The sequence below is a fragment of the Melospiza melodia genome, chromosome 1 (genome assembly GCF_035770615.1).
Source record: "Melospiza melodia melodia isolate bMelMel2 chromosome 1, bMelMel2.pri, whole genome shotgun sequence".
Classification (NCBI taxonomy): domain Eukaryota; kingdom Metazoa; phylum Chordata; class Aves; order Passeriformes; family Passerellidae; genus Melospiza; species Melospiza melodia.
The window spans coordinates 129,986,882-130,007,095 of record NC_086194.1 but is presented as its reverse complement, the minus strand read 5'-3'; the positions used below and the strand labels follow the sequence as shown (position 1 = coordinate 130,007,095).

Genomic DNA, 20,214 nt, shown 5'->3' with positions numbered 1-20,214 from the left:
GCCCAAAAGTTAAGTGAGGTGTTATATTTTTCATTATTTATTGGTGTGAGTTTTATGTGTTTTTGCTACACACTGAAGAATGCTAACTTTCCCAGGGTCTAGATCACCCTGACAAAACTTGATTTTATCTTTAATCATAATTAATCTTTATCATGATCTTTAAAAATCTTACACAGACTGTGCATTTTCTTGGAATTGTCAGGCTTCTTCTTATGCTTCTTATTCTGAGCTTTTTAACTCCAGGCATTTTAACTCCTCATTGACCTTACAAGAGGGGTTACTTATAAGTTACTGTGCAGGATTTTGGAATGCTGCTGCCCTGTATAACAAAGTGTGATTAATAAAAATCACGCTGCTAAGTCCAAATAAATGAGAAACCAAAGGTATTTACAAAAAATACCAACAAAGTAATTGCTACACGTAGGATTAATAATGAAACCATGTTACGCTCATTTATCAATTTTTATTACTACAATTAAGGGAAACAGAAAAGGCAAGGAAGAGAGCTGAAGCACTAATGCAAAAGATTAAGAAGGAAAACCACAGGGAATATTTCATGTATTTCTCTGTAGTCAAGAGAAAGCTGATCACAGAATTTTGCCTGTGGCTCCAAAGGGGTTGCTCAGAGCTAAGGGAAGTTTGTGCCTTGACTTCAGCTCACTGGGTTTGTTTCGAGGACAGGTGGTGAGAGTAGGAAAGAGCTCTTGTAAAAAAATGTGAAAGAATCATTCTGCTTCTTGGGCTATCAATTACAGCCTAAATAAGGCAGTTGGGCTGGCTTAGATAAAAGTGAAGACAAAGTGACAGCAACCAGAGAGCAAATAGACCTGACTTGACAGTTCCAGAATGTAAAGACAGAATGTTGTTGGTACTAATGATTAAACTTGCAGTAAAAAAGAAAAAAATGCAAGATTTTCAGGACTGATAAGGTACTTTAGTGCTTTATTGTTGATAAAAAGTGTTTAGATAGATAAATGACAAAAAATTGTGACAAAACCAAGTAGCCTTTCTATCTGAAATATACAAACTATGGAGGCAGCCAGGTGAAATTTGGTAATGTGGGTAGGAATATTGATTGGAGGAGACAATCTCGAGACACATCATTATGGAAGAGATAAAACAGCTAGTAAAACAAGAGTTTTTATTGCTTGTACCCAGTTCATTCAAAGACTGGGTACAAGCAATAAAAAATAACACAAGCATGTGGCAGTACATAACCTGGGGAACAGAATGTGGATTTTTAATTTAGTATTGCAGACTGCAAAACTGGATATTACAAAGGCATCATATTCATATGTGTATTCTTTTAACAGCCAGCTCTAACAAATGATCTAAGCAATGCACCACTCTCTACCTCCCTGCATAGTCTCTGACACAGCCTCAGTGATGCTGGCATCAGGCCCAGTTCTTTCCCTTGATGACAGCAGCAGTGTAAGATATTTTGCTTTCCTCAAAGTATTCCTTCCTGGCATTCCTTCCTGCCTGGTGTCTTACAGCATCCTTTGTCCACAATTATAAAGCCACAACAGTGTGAGATGTCACTCTTTCAAATGGGTTTCCAGAAGCAACCCAGATAAAAAATCACTAAACCTCTCTCTCCTCCCCTATAAAAAAAAATTGCTGTTACTTTTCTCCAGAAAATCAGTGCCTTGGTTTTGTTAACAGAATATTGTCATGCACAACTGTGCCCATACAGTATGGGAAACCTGTCAATTTTGTATATGCAGTTTCTCCAGCAGCATTTGTTGGACTTTATGAAATATGTGAACTTTTGAAATGACTGACAGATGTGTTTCTTACAGCAGCTTTGGAGACACTGATGGTTTTGCAGCTGTTGCTCTGATGAGATGATCTAGTTGGATTTTGTGCTTGCTGATCCATAGAAAATTCACTTTGGGATGCTTAGATTGAAAACAGGAATTCTTCTTCCAGAATAACCTATAATTGTTTAAGAACCTACTGAAGAAACTCCATTGCAAGAGGAAACACAGCAGAGCTGTACACATCCAATGGGATTTCTTCTTCTTACAATAATAAGTGAAGGGCAATATTGTTAATTATTCAAAGAAGGGATCTACATATTGTGCAGCAATCTTTTTACTGAAGAAAGTAATATTTAAAGAAGAGGCTTCAAGGACTATGATCAGAGCAGACACCTGTGCAAAGTCATCTACATAACTGTGAGTTATGCTGCTGCTCCTGCAGTGTCCTGCTGCTGGAGATTCAATTAAACTTGATACATCTATCTTCCAAAATTCCATTTCTTATGTTTCCACAAACATTTCTATATATATGAGTTAATATACTACTCCACAGGTTGTCTCATGCTCATCATAGTAGTGTTGTAAACTCCCACAAAAGTGCAACTAACAGCCCAAGTGATCAAACCAAAATTCATGTTGAGCCAGAGACATGGCATTTGCCTTTGGCAGAGACAGTGATATGCAGGGCACTACTTAATGTTCCTCCACACAAAAGTTAGGGCCAGTCTTAAGATTTCTTGTACCATGGATCTTGCTCTTGTATCTGGCAAGATTCTGAGTTGTCATCATATTGATCTTCTAATGTCATTCCCTATGCTTACAGCATAGAAACAGATCTACAACCATATAAAAAAAATCTAATAAAAGTGGAATGTGGGAGAATCATGAGCCAATTAATAGTCAGTTATTCCAGTTAGCAGAGTAAATCAATAGCTTTAATACATAAAAATAAAGTAGCAATAATGCCACTTCACATATAAAATAAATTTTACTTTAATGTGAGACAGCAACAAGACATAAAAATACAGTACATTTTTGCTCCATAAACCCAAGATAATGTCTTATATTACTGTCAGCTTAAGTTTCAACTTTAAATAATATATGTAAATAAATGTTCATTGTTCTATTCCTATGGCTAGTTTTGCATTCTGCTCAACAAAATAAATTACATATATCAAGTTACATAGCAGTTACTAGCAATTCAGAAACAATTTTGTGACAAAATACATCCCACAATCTATCCCTCTATCTGGTACTGTGGCTGCTCACTCATCCTCCCCCCAGCAGAATCTGGGGTGGGAGGGGGGAGAATTGGAAGGGTGGAAGTCAGAAAATTCCTGGGCTGAGATAGACAGCTTAGTAGGGAAAGCAATTGCTGTGCACACAAGCAAAGCAAAAAAAAAAAAAAAAAAAAAAAAAAAAAAAAAAAAAGAATTGATTCACTGCTTCCCATGGGAAGGCAGGTGTTCGGTTCGGTCATCTCCAGGACAGCAGGGCTCCATCATGTAAAGGTTACTTGGGAAGACAAACACTGTCATTTCAAATGTCCCTCACTTCCTTCTTGTTCCCTCCACTTTGCATGCTGAGCATGATGTCATATGGTCTGGAATATCCCTTTGGTCACTTGGGGCCACCTGTCCAGCTGTGTCCTCCCAATCTCCCATGTAATCCCAGTCCCCTCGCCATGGTGGCAGTATGAAAAGTAGAAAAGGCCTTGGGTCTGCAAGCTCTGCTCAGCAGTAACAAACATGTATCTGTATTATCAACCCCATCTTCAGCCCAAATCCAAAACATATTCCCTATGAGCCACTGTGAAGAAAATTAACTCCACCCCAGCTAAAACCTGCACAGATACCCATTGCAATAACATCTATCAAAACATAACTGACAAATCTGTGTTTCAGAGCTCAAGGAACAGAATTTCTCTCTCTCCTATGATAACCCTTACTGGGAAATCCTTGTCTATGCTCTGCATCAGTGATAATCAGGGAAGCCCATGATGTGGCCATAGATTGTTATTGGGTGTACTGTGTTCCACTGTGCAAATAAATGTTCAACATCCAGCAAGATTTTGACTGAGTAAGCATTTGCTTTTGGTTTTACTATCAGTTACTTGCATCACTACCTCACTGATTAACCAATCATTTTGTATTTCTAGCCCTGACGTTTACACATCAACTGACTTGAGGTTTTACACTTGTGGGTAAAAAATACTGACATGTCTGCCTGCAGAGTGTTTTGAAGCAGTTTGCCTGTCGGTTTCTCGGCTGTTTAGGTGGCCTGGAAAGGCCCAGGGTGGCCTTAGACAGCCCGGCGCTTCAAAAGACGAGGAGAGACTTCTGATTTTGTCTCAGTCTCGGTGTTTATTAATTGTTTATCTAAAAGATTTTCTTTCAGCTTGACAGAAGTCTGCACAGCAAGTCAGCTATGGGCACACTGAGAGCCCCCGGAGCGGTCACTTATCTTTATACCTGAAGTTACGTGTACAATATTTATAATTTTTCTCCAATATTTTCTACTCTTATTAACCAGTGCACTTCTAGTAAAGACTAATCTCAAAGTGCCACCATCACCACAGAAGATGGAAGCCAAGAAGAAGAAGAACAAGACACGCTCTAATTCCTCTATCTTATTTCTTTAGACTCCCTTGTACAGAAATCTTAAACCTTGTGTTTTATACTCTAACTAACTTATCCCTTCACCATTCACTCAGTAAAATCCTCCCAGTCCTCATACAAGTGTCATCTCCTGTATAAGATCAAAGTCCAGCCACCAGACACTTCTGGCAACATTCCAAGACTCCCGAGCCCCCCAAGGGTGGTCTCGGTCACTCTGCACCTTCATCCTGAGGTGCTGAGATCCCACATTTGCCCATGACTGAAGGAAGTTATAAGGTTGCTCTGTCAGTCTAAAGGATAAGCTCTACTTGACCACGAGCTGTGCTGCGTTGGCAAAATAATTTCTCTCTGTTATTACTGAAACAAGATGAAGAGCATATATTGAAAGTATAAGGGGGAATGGCCTCAAACTGAAAGAGGACAGGTTTAGATTAGATATTAGAAATAGCTAACACTTAATATGAGAGCGGTGAGGCACTGGAAGAGGTTGTGAAGTTGTGAGTGCTCTTGAACTCTGGAAGAGTTCAAGGCCAGGCTGGACTGGGCTCTAAGCAACCTGGTCTGGTGAAAGATGTCCCTGCCCCTGGGAGGACAGTCAAAACTAGATGGTCTTCAAGGTTCCTTCCAACTCAAACCATTCTATGACTCTTTGATGATTTCTGAAACAAGATGAAGCCATTAGTAATATTTGTTGCATAAAAACCATAGTGCAGTGACTGAGACAAAATTGTAATGTGGGGAGGGAGTGGGGCAACCCTGTACTTCCATTCTTTTGCCCTGTGCCTGACTAAACTCCACACACACTAACAACACAGACCTGGATTCTTGTGCAAATGGATCCTGCTGCCACATCAAGTGTGCCCAGGCAGGCCCTGGCCTGCTGCCAACCCCTTGGCACACATCTATCCATGACAGCACTCTCCAGAGGAACGGAGCAATTACTGGCTTAACCCTATCGCCCGGCAACTTGTGGCAGCCAAGTTCATTGCCAAAGCAAGAAAGAGCAGCGAATCGATATGGAGCTTCTGCTGCCAACTTTTAAAAAATACCTTTTCAAAGCAATGGCCTTGGGAGTGAACTGGTAATGGAGTGTGTAGAGCATCACATTTAAATTAAGCAAATCTAAAAGTAAAAGTGTAGCCAAATCTTCAGGCAATGCTCCCTATTCTGCTCTATGGAGAACTCTTGGGTGGCAGAAAGACAGAACCACATAATTGTTATTGTTGGGAGGGACCATCTTCCAAGCCAGGGTCACCTGGAGCAGGTTACACAGGACTGCATCCAGGTGGGTTATAAATGACCCTCTGAAGAGGGAGCCTCCATGGCATACATCCCTGGGCACCTTCTCCAGTGCTTAGCCATCCTGAATATAAAGAGTTTATTCCTCTTTTACATGTTGAGGTGACGCTTGTGTTTTAGTTTATGGCCATTACTCCTTGTCCTGTCGCTGGGTACCCCTGGGAAGAATCTGGCACCATTAACGAGTTCCCCTCTCAGATCTCTTCTCTAGACTAAGCAGGCCCAGCTCTCATATGAGAGAAGCTGCCAGCCGTGACTCCCGTTTCCAACCGCTCTGCATTAAAACACCTGGAAGCACAACGACATCCACCCGCGGCACAGCGGCAGCGCCACCTGAAGAAGGGAGGGGAAGGGCGGGCACCAGCGCTCGAAAGCGGGCACGGGCAGAGCAGGAGCCTGGCCCCTTGTGTTCCGCACAAGGCCGAGGTGACAGCGCACGGAGAAGGTGTGCACACATGCCGGCCGGACACAGCGGCACTGCCGGGCGGGGCGGGACGCGGGGCCCGGCCGAGCCGCCTCACGGCTCCCTGCCCCACCCCCCTCCGCAGCCCGCTGATAGCAACGGTGCGCGCGCAACAGCCAATCGGCGGCCGCGGGCTCGCTCCTCTCTCGCCTCCCATTGGCCCGCGCCCCGCGGGGGCGGGGCTGGCGCGCGCCCGCCCGCTGCGGTCCCGCAGTGCCGCCGCCGCGCCGGGGCTCGCGCGCGCCACAACCGCCGCAGCGGCCGCGCGGCTCCTCCCGGTGCGGGGCGGCGCGGGAGCCGTGGGGCCGGGCCGGGCCGGGCCGGGCTGGGCTGGGCTGGGCTGGGCTGGGCTGGGCGCAGCGCGGAGGTGACTCTGCTTGCCCGCAGCGGGGATGCTGCTGCTGCTGCGGCCGCCGCCGCCGCTAGTACGGGGACTGCAGGCGGGAGCGCGGGTGGCCGCTGCGCCCGGCGGCATGTGAGCAGCGGCGGGAGCGTTCCCCGAGCCCCGCGGCAGCGCTAAGGGGGCCCCTCCCTCCGGCGGCGGCTCAGCCCGCCCGGAGGCGCAGCGCGGAGGCGGGCGGGCATCGCCGCTGCGGCCGCCCGCGAGGAGACAGCAGGAGCGGCCACAAAGCGCCGCCGCCCGCCCTCCTCCGCACGCCGCGGCGCTGCCCCTGCCAGCCCCGCTCCCGGGGACGGACGGAGGGCGGGAGCTCCCCTCGCCCCCTCGTCACCTTCTCGCCGCCCGATCCATGGGAGGAGCGGGCCGCCTCCCCCTCGGAAGCGCCGCCGCGGCTCGCCGGGACTGAGAGAGCGGCCGGCGGCCGGCGCGGCGGGAGGATGCCACTGCTGCGGAAGGTGCTGCGCGTCTCCAACCGCTCCATGCTCGCCTTCATCTTCTTCTTCTCCTTTTCCTCGTCCTGCCTCTACTTCATCTATGTGGCCCCCGGGATCGGTGAGTCCGGAGCCGCCCCCGCGGGGAGCGGGGCTGCGGGCGGGGGCCGGGGGCGCGCCCGCCTCCCCCGGGCTGGCACCGCGGCCGGGAGGGCACGGGCGGCGCCGGGCCAGGGGCGGCTCGGCTGTGGGAAAGCGATCCCGCCCGCCCGGGAAGGGTCGGGGCGGCCGGCGGGGGCGGCGGTAACGTGCGCGGATCCCGCATCTTTGTTCTGCTGCTTTCAAACGCTCTAGAAGGTTCATCTGCCATCGCGAGGTAGGTGGATGCTGCCCTTGCTTCTCTGGCTGGCAAAGCGAGGCACTGAAGCGGCTCACGTTTCGTCGTGTTACAGTGGTATGAATTGGGAAAGAACTGCAAAACTGCTGGAGTCACTTAAATGTATTAATCTTTGAGATTGTTAGTAACTGCATTAATAAAAAAGCCCGTGTGAATAAAAATGAAGGACCAGTTTGAATATTTGTTTTTTTACTTCTGTTAGAGGGATCTCTCTCTTCACAGGTTTTACAGTTTGGTAACTCTTCTGCTTCTGAAGGAATCACTTCAGAGGGAGACAAACCCTCTGATTTAGAAGAAGCTTCATAAAACAACTGTCCAAGTTTGTTTCTAACACAAACCAAAAAAATTTGCTGGTTTCCTTAGTTCGCTCTTCTGCTGTTACTGGGAGACCATCAGGCTTTTTCTCAGTGGAAGATCCTTTTAAAACTGGTTAGCATTACCCCAGAGCTAAGGCCAGTGGTATCCTGTATGGTGCTCTGTGGGATTTCCTTGTGTTGTGTGTTCCTTGATTAGGAAATCTTTTCCTTTTTTCCCCCAGGGAACATTGCCACATATTTCTGCACATCTCCTTGCTTATCAGGTGCTACCTAAATACTTGCCAAATCATCTCTCTCTTCATCCTTAGTGCTTAAAACTTCTCTCTGCAGTCATTACTACAAAATGTCCACACTGGTGTGATCACTGAATCTTCAGGAATTGTTTCCTGTTGATTGTGTCTTTATGTTGTTTGGCTCCCTCTTGTTCACTATCTCCTATTTAACTTGTAAACACTTTCAAGGTGCAGTTGTTGCTTCTATACTTAAATAGTTCTATATAGTTCACCTATCATTCTGTGGTTTTCCTTTACTTCCATACTTCCTACAATATTTACAAGTTTGCCAATTATTTTTCTAGTTCAAGTAAATACAAAAAAAATATTAGAAGATATATTTATAGGATTAGAGTTCAGAACTTTCTTTTCTGTCAGTGTTTTCCTCTTGAAAGGGATGTGGTGTAGTCTTCCAAGTGAGAATGATGCTGATGTCCACTTAGGCATCTTAGGTCTTTGAGATGCTGTTGCAGGACATATATATAAAGTAGACTTTAATTGCAAGTAATTGATACATGATTTAAATAGCTGAGTGCAGTTTCTACATCTTTGTAAGTGAAACTTATAACATCTAATATAATGTATGCAGCTGTAGTTTTACTTTGTTACTTAAATGTTTCTTGCCAGTGGCTACTTTGTTAGGAAGAACCTTGTCTCACAAAGCAAGGCTTATGCAGTCCCTTGCTCAGAATCAGAGCCTTTAGTGATGAGGCTTTAAATTTCTGACTTCATCTTTCTGCTCAGCTGTTGGGAATTTCATATCTTCCTTTGTACCAGGAATGAAATGAAATCAACAGTATGTACGAAAAGTGTTCTTGGGGTAGGTTAATTAGATCTGGTCTAAGGGAAAAAAGAATAATACTCAAACTAGTCTCTCTTGTTGTCTCAGACACAAATACTGTAGTTGGCCTTTTCAAGATGTGGTTTAACAAAAATCTTGGGTAGTTACATGAGTTTGTGAAATTACAGCTCTTTCCAGCCACTGATCAATGCTGCGCTGCCCTAACTGTAGTGTGAACTCATCCAGCTTAAGTCAAAACCAGGCAATAATGAACTTATTCCTTGTCTCTGGCACTTCTTAGGTCCATCTTGAAATGCTGCTGTCCTCTGCTGGTCTGAAGGATCCTGGGGAAGAGAATAGAAAATGGTGAAGGGCAGTGGGAAAGTTTTACATCTCAGCCTATCAGCCTGCAGATGTAATGCTGATTTCCCAGGAAGTGCTCCTTAAAATGTTACTGTGTGGAATGGAGAGAAAGAAGGTCAGATATCTAAAAACTAACAAGCTTCCTGGCAGTATAGTGAAAATGTAAGTTGTAAGAACAGAAGAGTCTCAAAACGCTTAGGAGCCCCCAAGTTTACAAGCATTATTAGATGATTCATCTAATAATGCTATGCTCATGGCATTTGCTTATTGTGATAGAATAGAATATTTCACTGTACTTGCACCTTTTTACTGTGTGTAATGAAGTAGATACATCTAAGTCAAGGCTGATTCTGTGTGTGGAGAGAAGGAAGGCTAAAGGTTGCTTATTGAAGCTCAGCCACCTTACCTGTTAGCAGCTTTTCATTAAAAATGTTCTGCATCTAAGTCATACATGGTTGGGATCTGTTGTAATTTATGTGTAAAGATGTGTTTTACTGAAGATATTTTAGTTCACCAGAACATTTTCTTCCTCAACAAGCTACAAGGCACAATGTCAGAGACAAAGAAAATACTGATTGTGTTGTAGGGAACTGGAGCTGCTCCGTGGCTGGCTTCTCCTTGTGGTAGTCAGAGGAACTGAAAAGAGAGGGAGAAGTTGGACTCCCAAATGTTTTATGGAGCAGCAGTGTACTGGAAGGTGGGAGAGGAAAAATACACAAGTTATGCAGCAGAATGATTTTGTGAGATGTCAAAGTTGATTGAAATTTTGAGTTCTTATGGGCTAATGGAGTGGGAGTCCCCCTTAGTAAGCAATTCATGGTTTATCAAAGGGAAAAGATATCTGCACATGTAAGCCCTTAGCACTGGAAGAATTCTCAAAGAGGTCACTGTCACATTCCCTCTGTCCTTCAAACTATTTAGAAAATAGAATTACTGCATTTTTTTGGACAAAACTGCAAATTTTGTAACAAATGGAGTTTAGATCAACTTGAAGTATTGACAATTTGTTTAGAAGAAAGAAGTCGGAATTACTTATATTAAGGTATTTAATTATTTGTCTAATGCTTAAAAGTTTTCATTTGCACCATAATTCCAGATATTGCAATAATATCACTGTTCAGTTTTTGTAGAGACCCCTCAGAATGTTAGTTCTTTGGGAAACAGAAGCTTTTATTATTCCATGTACTTCAGAATACAAGGGGAGGAAAACCACTTTTTCATGTTTTCAGATGTGGTTCTGTGTTTTGAGATGAAGACTGCAATTAATATAAAATATGTATGGTTTAAATGGTTGAGAAGAATTGTTGGGATTGTTTTTGTGCCTGCTTTTCCCTTTTCTGTAAGCACAGATGATTGGATGAGGTAGAGGTGATTGCAACCCTACCTCAGCACCCTGGTCGTCTTTTGATAATCAGAGGAGCTGAAACACGACAGCAGAATGATTTCTAACTATTAATTAGAGAAGACAAATATTTTTCTAATTTTAATTTTTCTTGTTTAATTCAGTGGATGTTTCAGAGGAAAACCTCAATAGATAGGATGGCAAGTTAAAATGGTCAAAAACATTTAAAATGCTTAAAATTTAAAAATTTCATTTAAATGTTTAATGACACTTCTGTGAGATAGTCTCAAGTATTTAATAAAAGGAGATAAGATGTGCTGCTTCTCCAGAATGACCACTTTTGTGACAGTAGTTCATTTTGTGCTCCTCTGGTAAAAGCAGAAACTGAAATTTCTGATCTTGAATTAATAGCCTGTGATTCTGCAACTTCATTGAAAGTTGCAAATATTCGTGTATTAGTTAAAGGCTGAAGAAGCTAGATAAAAGCAGGAATATTTGACACCAACATGGGAATTTTTTCAGTGTTATAGATAAAAGCAGTAATAAAAGGGACTCAATTTATGTCTGGTCCTGACAGCCATCCAGAACCAATTTGTAGGTTTGAGTTTACAGCATGGAAAGGATCCAAAGATTAGGAGAATAAGACAAATTAACAAGGCAATGGTGACCATGGGAGAGCATTTGCTGGTCTAATTTCACTGCCAAACCACTCTGAGTACTGCAAGAGAAAATTCTTTTTTTCCTGTTTTTCCCATTTGCCCTCAGCATTAAAACTGAAATTACATTGGACAGATCTCAGAAAATGATCTCTTATTCATCCCTAGGTTATTCCTTTCTGTGTTGTTGCAGCAGAGAACCTTTCCCAGATTGGGAGAAAGAGTCTCTTAGAGCTCTCCATATTGTAGTCGATTGCAGTCTAGTTCTTCAGCCAGAGAGTGCTTGAGTACTAGAACAGGCTCTCCAGGGAAGAGGTCACAGCATCATCCTGACAGAGTTCAAGAAGTGCTTGGACAACGTTCTCAGGCACATGGTGACGTTCTTGGAGTGTCCTGTGCAGGGTCAGTAGTTGCACTCCATGGTCCTGATGGGTCCTTTCCAACTCAGCTTATTCTGAGATTCTAGCTTTTCTACCTTGCAGTTCAAGTAAGAAGTGGTTATGAAACAGTGCAGTGATCAAAGAAGATGCAGTCTGCTTTGACATCAGTAACTAAGAATTCTGAAGGGTGAAATGAGTTTGAAGAGGAAAAAACAGCTCATGTTTTCTCTCTTGTGGTCTTCTGCTTCTTTCATTAAAATCTTGCTACTTTTTTGTTAGTCCTAACCAAAAGGCAGCTTGCATGGAACTTGGAATAATGTCTATTGGTTTTAGCTCACAATTTTATATAAATCTATTTCCTGTTCTGTTACTAGTTTTCCTAATAGGAAGAATGATATCACTCCTTTTTGAACTTGTGCAGAAATAGAGAAAAGTCCTGAAAATGCTATCGGCAAGATAAATGCTTATCATGGCTTTCAGGTGCTGAGCCCATAAATACAGGCACAGCCTTTGTGCTGGTATTCTTTGTTACGGGCATCTGTGGCAGTTGTGGCATTTCTAAAGACTTGCTGTTTGATTACAGAATAATTTAGATTGTCAGGGGCACCTGAAAGTCACCCGATCCAACCTCCTGCTGAAAGCAGATCCTACTGGATCACATTTCTCAGTCATGTCCTCTTGCGTTTTGGAATAAATCCGGGGATGAAGATTTTGCTGTCTCTCTCAGAAACCTGTTCCAGGGTCAGACAAGTGTGACAAAATTGTAATATGTAATTGTAATAGCCCACCTTATGTTCATTGCCTTGTGTCTTTTGACTGACTACTTTCAAGTGTTCAGTTTAGTCTTCTCTTTACAAGAATACTGTATTGCTGAAGACAGCAAAAAAAAAAAAATGCACCCTCCTCTTAGCCGTTTATTTCAGATTGAGCAAACCCATTTATTTTAGTTTCTGCTTGTACGTAATATGCTTGATTTTGGAAGGTTTCCTCTGGGCTTGTTCTGGTATTAATGTTTGGTTGTTACTGGGATGCCCAAACTGGACAAATATGATTTTACAAGGTGAAGAGACAACAATTGCTTCTATCGATGTGCTTGTTATACTGTTGCCAGTACAGGGCAGGATACTGTTGACTGTGCTTGCCACAATGATAGGTGGCTGGTAATACCTTGTCTGAGGGTTTTGTAATAGAGCCTGTGTATATGTTTGCTGCACTGAAATAGGACTGATACAACTTGCTTATTTCTCATGCTGTTTGGAAGTATCTGATTAAAGGCTGATGAGTTTTGCAGGGTGTGGTAGATGTTCATGTTAGTGTTTTTCTTTCCCTGTCATTGCCTTCTTTTATTTCTTTCTAGGGAATTATTCTCATGGGTCTCTTACAAGTTTCTTGAGTAAATGAAACTTGTCTGTCCCATTGTTTCATAATTTCTGCAGGGAAATGCCTGCACTACAGAACTGGTTGTTGTTTGGGAGCTATTTTCAGCTATATTCCATTGTTAAAGTTCACCTGTTATTAAAGGCTTCATTTGGAGCAGGAGTAGTTTCATTATCTACAATCTACAGAGGTCTTCTTCTTGCTTGCATTGCAGTTTTTCATATCACTCTGACAAATTATCATCAAATCCTCTACCTGTGAAATTGTGGTTTACTTTCTGATTAATAGGGACTTTTTTTATCTTGTGCAGAGGGGAAATGGAGGTTTAAACACTCTGCTTGATCTTTGATTTCCAGTGATCAAATGTTCCTCAGCATTCTGACTAAGTGCTTGAGCTCCTTGAACCCCCTGAACTCAGGGAGTGTCATGGGCACATTTTCTGCCTTGGTCTGGGAGGCGCAAAGACCTTCTCCATTATGTTGGCCCAGCACAGTCATTCCTAGCACTTGATTCAGAATAAATTATTGTAGCTCTGTCATTCATGACCGTCTTTCACTTTTACCAACAGATTAACTTTGACTAAACATGCATATTTATTTCTGAATCAGTTGTTCTGCATTTTTATCTGATAGTTTTCCTAAAGCACTTAGATATTATTTGTTATTTGTCAGGGAACTTGCCTGCGTAAGATTTCAATCAGTATTCATTTTGTGATGTGGTTCTTAGTCAGAAAACAGAAAAAAACCCAGATACTTATGGTGTGCAGCTAACTGTACAAGGACAAAGTAATTATGAGACATCATGTGAAATGAGTTTTCACTTTAACCAGCCAGTTATTTGAATGCATTCTTCTCATGGGTTGAGAAGGAGAGATTGTATACCCTGGGGACATTTATGGGGGACATCTGAATTGTGATGCCTTACTGACAGGGCCAAAGCTTTAACCATTTCCACATCTGTCTGTGGTGAAAGATAGCTTATCTACTGGCTTTTGATTAATAAGACTATTTCTACAAGTGACTATTTTTACTTGCTTTTCTATAGCTCTTACTCTTAGGTAATCTTTTGTATTCAAATTATGCAATCGTATTATGGGGAGCAGCATGAAATAATTATTCTTTGTGTGGGATCCAGTGCTAGATTCTTGTGAGCACAGTGCAGAAATTGGGTACAGGACTTTAAAATACAAAAGATGCTTTTTTGCAAGGTATTGCCAATGGTCAGTTCACTTTCTTAGATTTGTGCTTGTCCTTCTTTACCTTCAGTTCATTGTGCATTTATTGAATTATTCTACAGCTTACTGTATAATCAACTAATAGCCTGAGAGGATAGAATAGTATCAAATATGTTAGAAATTTTATTGAACATTAAATCCTTATTATGCTTAAAACTACTGTTAGGGAAAGAAATTTTGATTCAATTTTTTCACTGTAAATGGAGATCCCATCATTTGCTGTCTCCCAATAAACAGTGAACTGATATTTATCCAATTCCTCAGGCTTGCAGTCAGAGGATTCATCCATTTGACATATCCACTGTTGCAGAGAATATACAGAGGTTGTCTGAAGTATAAAAAAACAATTTGGAGCTTCTCTGTTGCAGCTGATACAGATTTGTCATCTGCACCATTTGAAAGATCACTGTTAGCCACCAGAAACACTGGTAGCTTTTGGTTTGTTTTTTTTTTCAACAGATTGAAGTGATTTATGTCTTTCTAAGATTTTTCTTATAAGGAGGTATACATATACAGACTCAAATGCCGTCTCACTATCCCTGTGACATAAGATTGGATTTATTATTATTTTACAAATAGTGCAAAACTGCTATTGAACATTGAAAAACAAATCAAGTAAAGAATATATTTCAAGGCACAAAGTTTTTTTCTTTTTTCATGCTGTTTTATCTATTTTAAAAACAACTTCTGATTAACAACAAATGTGTGAAAATCAATATAGTGCTAAGGAAGTTGGACACTTGCAGTAGTATTTATTGATGCTTGTTGTAGATTTCAGTTGTTGAATAGGAACCAGTTTACAGTAGTCTTACATTACTTGGGATATTGTCCTTCACAGCTAAATTGTTTAATGAATCAGTTTCACAGACTAAAGTCATTATACTGCAGAGAATATTCTAGCTCCTGGAATTGTAACTGAGATATTTCAGAAGCAATCTCAGCAATCTATTTATTGTTTATTTAGATTAATCATAGAATTTAATCTTTAACACTTCTGTGTTAATTTGCCATGTGTGAACTCTGCCAATAGAGTATTTCTAACTCCAGTATTGCTGAGAACAATATCCTATAACCTTGAGATAAGAAGAGACCCTTGTGGGACTTGTTCTAGAAATGTTCCCATGAGATGATTCCCCATTTACAATTACTAGTGGAGACCTTTCTGTTAACCTGTTTGAATCTGTACCAATTTTTATGTAATGTGTTGAATTTGCTTTTCACAAGTCCCATGAAAACAGGTGTTGACTAGCAGATGAGTAACTTTAGGGGCAATGGTGAAATGGTCATTTGTCAAGACCTATTGCCTGTAAAGCCATGTTTACCATATTTGGATCTTGCAGAATCCATGGGTTCTCTATGAAATATTTCCTATCTGAGTTTTTCAGCATTTTTTTTCCCGGGAAGATCAGTAAATAATGTTGCTATAACTGCTCTGATGATAGATCATTTTTTTTTAAAGGGGCATGCTAACTTTTTGTTAATTGCTTTGAAAATATTCTTGACATAGTGCTTTTTTCCATGTTGTTGGGTTTGTTTGGCCTTGTTTTTCTGGTTTTGCTTTGGTAGAATGAAAGCTGCATTTGAAAATCAAGTTTGTGGCCTCCAAGTTTGTCCATTTTTGTTTGATATTTAAAAATAATTTTTGGTAATAATTAATACTCTTCTGTGTTTTTAAAGTCATCACATTTCTAACTTCCTAGTCCTGTTCAGAATGTCAGTCATTGACCCAGTTTCAAACTCACTTGTCCTGTTGTGTATTTTACTACATTGGTTGCTTCGAAGTGCATGGCATATTTTTTTGGCTTTGCTTTGGTGTACGAGTACAGCATGATAACTTACTAAGTTTCTATATAAAAATGAGTCTTGTGCTTTTCCTGTGAAATTGTGGGATGATAAACTAAATGCAGTATTGTGAGAAGTGCTTTGATTTTTTGGTGTACTGCTTGGAAGGAGCTTGATTCCCTAATGGAGAGTGATCTGTGAATGATTTAATTTTCTTTAAAAAAAGGGGTAAATAGTCTTCAAGTGAATACCTAAATAACAAAAAGCTGCCTAATATAAAACATTGAGCCATTTTTACATTTTTTTATACTTTTAAAATTAATGCATTGCCCTCCCCAACAGTCTAGCAGATAAAACTATTAATAACTAGTGAGCTATAAAAATTTGAGAGAAAAAATGATTCATCTGATACTTTTAATATGTCCTCTGAAATACAGGATGACCCCTTTAATGCTGTAATGTGTGTTGTTAGAATGATTTTTAAATAATGCCCTCAAACTAGGACTTTTGATTATTGACATGGGGCTGTGTGTTCATGATTGCTGATGCAGATCTGGACCAATTGATAGGAAAACTTCATGTGAATTAGTTATGAGCTCTGAGCTGACACTTGCAGTTGCTTGAGATGGAACACTGAGTATAGTATTGATTCCAAGGTGTACTATGTGTGTGTGTTGTCTTATATTCCTCACTGCACTTTCCATCTGATTAACCTGTAAACTGTGTGACAGCCTGGATTCTATGTTTCTGGAGCCAAAAATTCGCTTTCTTACTTATTATGAACCATGTGCAGTGAATTAAGAAGACTATGAATAAAATTGCTTCTAGGTGTTACATTGTTAGATGTTTTCTTTGGTTACATGTGAAATTTTGCCTTCCTGGTTTGTGCTTTGCCTGGCACTGTGACAGCGATGGTTGGTACAAATGCAGAAAGACGAAAGTAGGTGAAAAATCACAGATTAGTTTGGGTTGGAAGGGATCTCTGGAGATTATCTAGTCCAACCTCCCTACTCAAGAAGTACCACTTGGAACCAATTGCTCAGGCCCTTGTCCAGAAGGCTTTAGAATATTTCTGAGGATATTCTCCACAACCACTGTGAGCAATTTGTGCCAGTGCTCTGTCCCACTCACAGTATAGAAGTGTTTCCTGGTGTTCAGGTGGAACATCCTGTGTTTCAGTTTGTGCCCACTGCCTCTGGTTCTGTCCCTGAGCACCACTGAAAAGTGGCTGGCTCTGTCCCTTTTTGCACCTTCCCTTCACAGACATTGTGTACACATACACGTGCTCTTTGTACACAGTAATGTGACCCCTGAACTTTCTCTTTGGGGACCAACAATCCCTGCTCTCTCAGCCTTTCCTGACAGAAGCGATGCTTCAGTGCCTTTGTCTTCTTCATGGCCTGTTGTTGGATACTCTCCAGGATGTCCACGTTCTTCTCTATTCTACTGTGGAGCTCAGAACTGGACACCACAACAGGTGTGGCTTGAACAGTGCTGAGTGAAGGCTGTGAATAATTACCTTGACCTGCTAGCAGCATTTTTCCTAATGCATCCCAGGATGCTGTAGGCCTTCTTTGCAGCACATTGCTGGCTTGTGTTCCACTTGATGTCCACCAGGACTCCAAAACCTCTTCTGTCAAGCTGCTTTCCAGTTGCATGCCTCTAAGCATACTTTGGTATCTGGGGTTGTTCCTCCCCAGATGCAGAAATTTGCACTGTTCCTTGTGAACTGCATGAAGTCCATGTCAGCACATTTCTCCAGCCTGCTGAGGTACCTCTGAGTGGCAGCATGGCCCTTTGGCATACCAGCTACTTACCCCCCTTTTGTGTCTTAAATAAACTTTGTGAGGTTCTGTTCTGCCTGTCATTCAGATTATTAATGAAGGCGTTAAACAGGAATGAACCTGGTATTGACCCCTGGGCTACATCACTGGTCACTGACCTCACCCTTTGGGCTTGGTCAGTCAGCTTTTGATCCAGCTCACCGTTTCTTAGCCAGCCTGTACATCAACAGTTTGTCTATGAGAGTCTTATGGGATACAGTGTGAAAGGCTTAGTGAAGTCCTGGTAGACAATGCCCCCTGCTCTTTCCTTATCTGTCTTTCATCAGAGAAGGTTCCCAGTTGGTTGACTGTTTCTGATGATTTTCTTGTAATTTACATACTTGAAGAATGGTTTCCAGGATTACCTGCTCCACCATCTTCCCTGGGATCAAGCTGAGGCTGATCAGCCTGTACTTCTCTGGGTCTTCCTTCTTGAAGATAGGAGTGACATTTGCTTTCCTGTAGTCCTCAGGCACTTCTTCCACTCATCGTGATCAATCACAGATGGTCAGGAGTGGCTGTGCAATGACATCTGCCATTTCCCTGAGCACTTGGTACACCCTATAAGGGCCCATGAACTTAAGCTGTGTCCTGTTTGCTTAACTCTTCCACCAAGGGCAAGAGTACAACTTCCTTGCTCCAGACTGGTCTCAGGGAGTTGCCCTTTCTGAAGACTGGTATCGTTAATAAAAATTGAGAAAAGGTGACATTGAGTATTGCAGACTTATCTGTGTGTGTCTTTCTCACCAAGCAATGTATTCACTGAATTTTCTTCTTATTACCTTTGTATTTATGGAAATGCTTCTTGCTGTCTTTGACATCCCTGGCCAGACTCAGTTCCATCTGGGCTTTAGGTTTCCTAAATACATCCTTAGATGCTCAAGTATTTTTTCTGTATTCCTCCTGCATTCCTTGTGATTGCTTCTTCCCACGGAATTATTTTTCTGTTTGGGTTTTTTTCACAGGAGGTCCTTGTTCATCCATGCAGGCCTTCTGGCATTTTACCTGTTTTCATAGCTGTTGACATGGATCTCTTGTAAGCTTGAAGGAATATCCCTGAATATTACCCAGTTTTCTTGCCCCTATCTTCACTTGAGGGCTTTATCCCATGTGACTCCACCACTCAGATAATTGAAGAGGCCAAAGTCTGCTTTCTTGAAGTCCAGGGTTGTGAGCTTTCTTTTGCTTCTTCCTGCCCCATGGATCCTGAGTTCCACCATCTCATGATCTCTGCAGCCAAGGCTGCCTTTAATCTTCATGTCCCCAGTGAATCCCTCCTCCTTGGTAAGTATGAAGTTCTGCAGATCACTTCCCCTCACTGACTCTGGCACTTGTGGCAGGAAGTTTCCATCAGGGCACACCAGGAACCTTTTGGAGTTTTATCTGGCTGCCTTCTGCTGTCAGTCATCCCCCACCCCACTGAAAGAAAAGCTGCTTTTCTCTGTTGCTGTTTTGGCCTCTGGGGGTTGAATACTTTGTTGCTGTTGCTGCTGGGTGGTGTGGCACCTGAGCTGCAGTCTTGGTCACGGCTCTTTGCCAACAAACCTGTGCCAGGAGATGAGATTTGTTTTTAGGACTAAATTAATATATTTGATTTTTTCCTGATGTTTTAGCTTCTGTTGTAATTAATTGACTGTTCAAGCATCTGCTGCTACCTAAGCAGCTGCTGAATGATGGTGGAATGAACTGAGGAGATCTGAACTCGTTGTAACTGTGATTGTGCTGGAGAGTCAGGTAGTGGGGAAAAAAACCAGCCCAGAAAGGACAATGTTTCATTCCTGATGAATTCCTGTTGTATTTGCGTAAAGTTGGATAGTGAGTTGACAAGCAGCTCAGCAAGAAAGAGGAGGTAGACTACAAGAATTACTTGATAAAAACATGGCAAGGTTGGATCTTCCTGGCAGCAAGAGCAGCTCTTGCATACTTAAGCCAAGGTGGCAGCAGGCTTTACCTGGTTGGGTTTTTTCAATTGTCTTTTCACGATGTCTATTTTGAGACAAATGCCTTTTCTAACTTTCACAAAGGTCTTGTGTGTTTGTTCAAATTTTCTCCTCTGTGTCAAGGGGTAAGTACTTCACTAAAGGGAAGATGTAGGTGCTTTTGCAGGAAATCTTGTTTTTCCAAGGTTCATGTCTACATTAACTGCAATAACATTTCCCATAAAAACTGAGAACATTTATATGGCCTCTTGTTTTTTTTTTGTGGACTTGTTTGAAAGTTCTTACTCTCCGTTCTTTACTATATCAGGCTCCTAAGACATTTGCCCTTTTTATTGTTTCCTCTGTTTAATTCCAGAGGAGGGAGCAAGCAACTTAGTGAGGACTTAGGTGTTAGCCACATCAACCTACCACACCTGGTTTATGTGAATTATCCTTCTATAAACCTGCTGAAAGCTCTATAAACCTTCTGCAGGGTTAAAAATTCAAGTGACTTTAGCTTTTGGTATCACATTAAAAAGAAGAATAAAGCACACAGTCTTCCAGAGATTAGCTCTGAAATCAGTATTTACTAACGGA

General features: G+C 41.9%; 1 protein-coding gene across 2 annotated transcripts in view; it reads left to right on the top strand.

Moving 5' to 3' along the window:
• Nucleotides 1-6,774: 6,774 nt before the first annotated feature.
• B4GALT6 (beta-1,4-galactosyltransferase 6) overlaps nucleotides 6,775-20,214 on the top strand; it is a 30,048-nt gene continuing 16,608 nt past the window's right edge. Inside the window, exon 1 of one of the 2 annotated variants that reach the window (XM_063167990.1) lies at nucleotides 6,775-7,095. In XM_063167990.1, the coding sequence (XP_063024060.1) occupies nucleotides 6,981-7,095 (115 nt within the window). In that variant the 5' untranslated portion in view covers nucleotides 6,775-6,980. Of the gene's footprint in view, nucleotides 7,096-9,010; nucleotides 9,220-20,214 lie in introns of those variants that run through there. The other variant, XM_063167997.1, reaches the window with a different exon arrangement.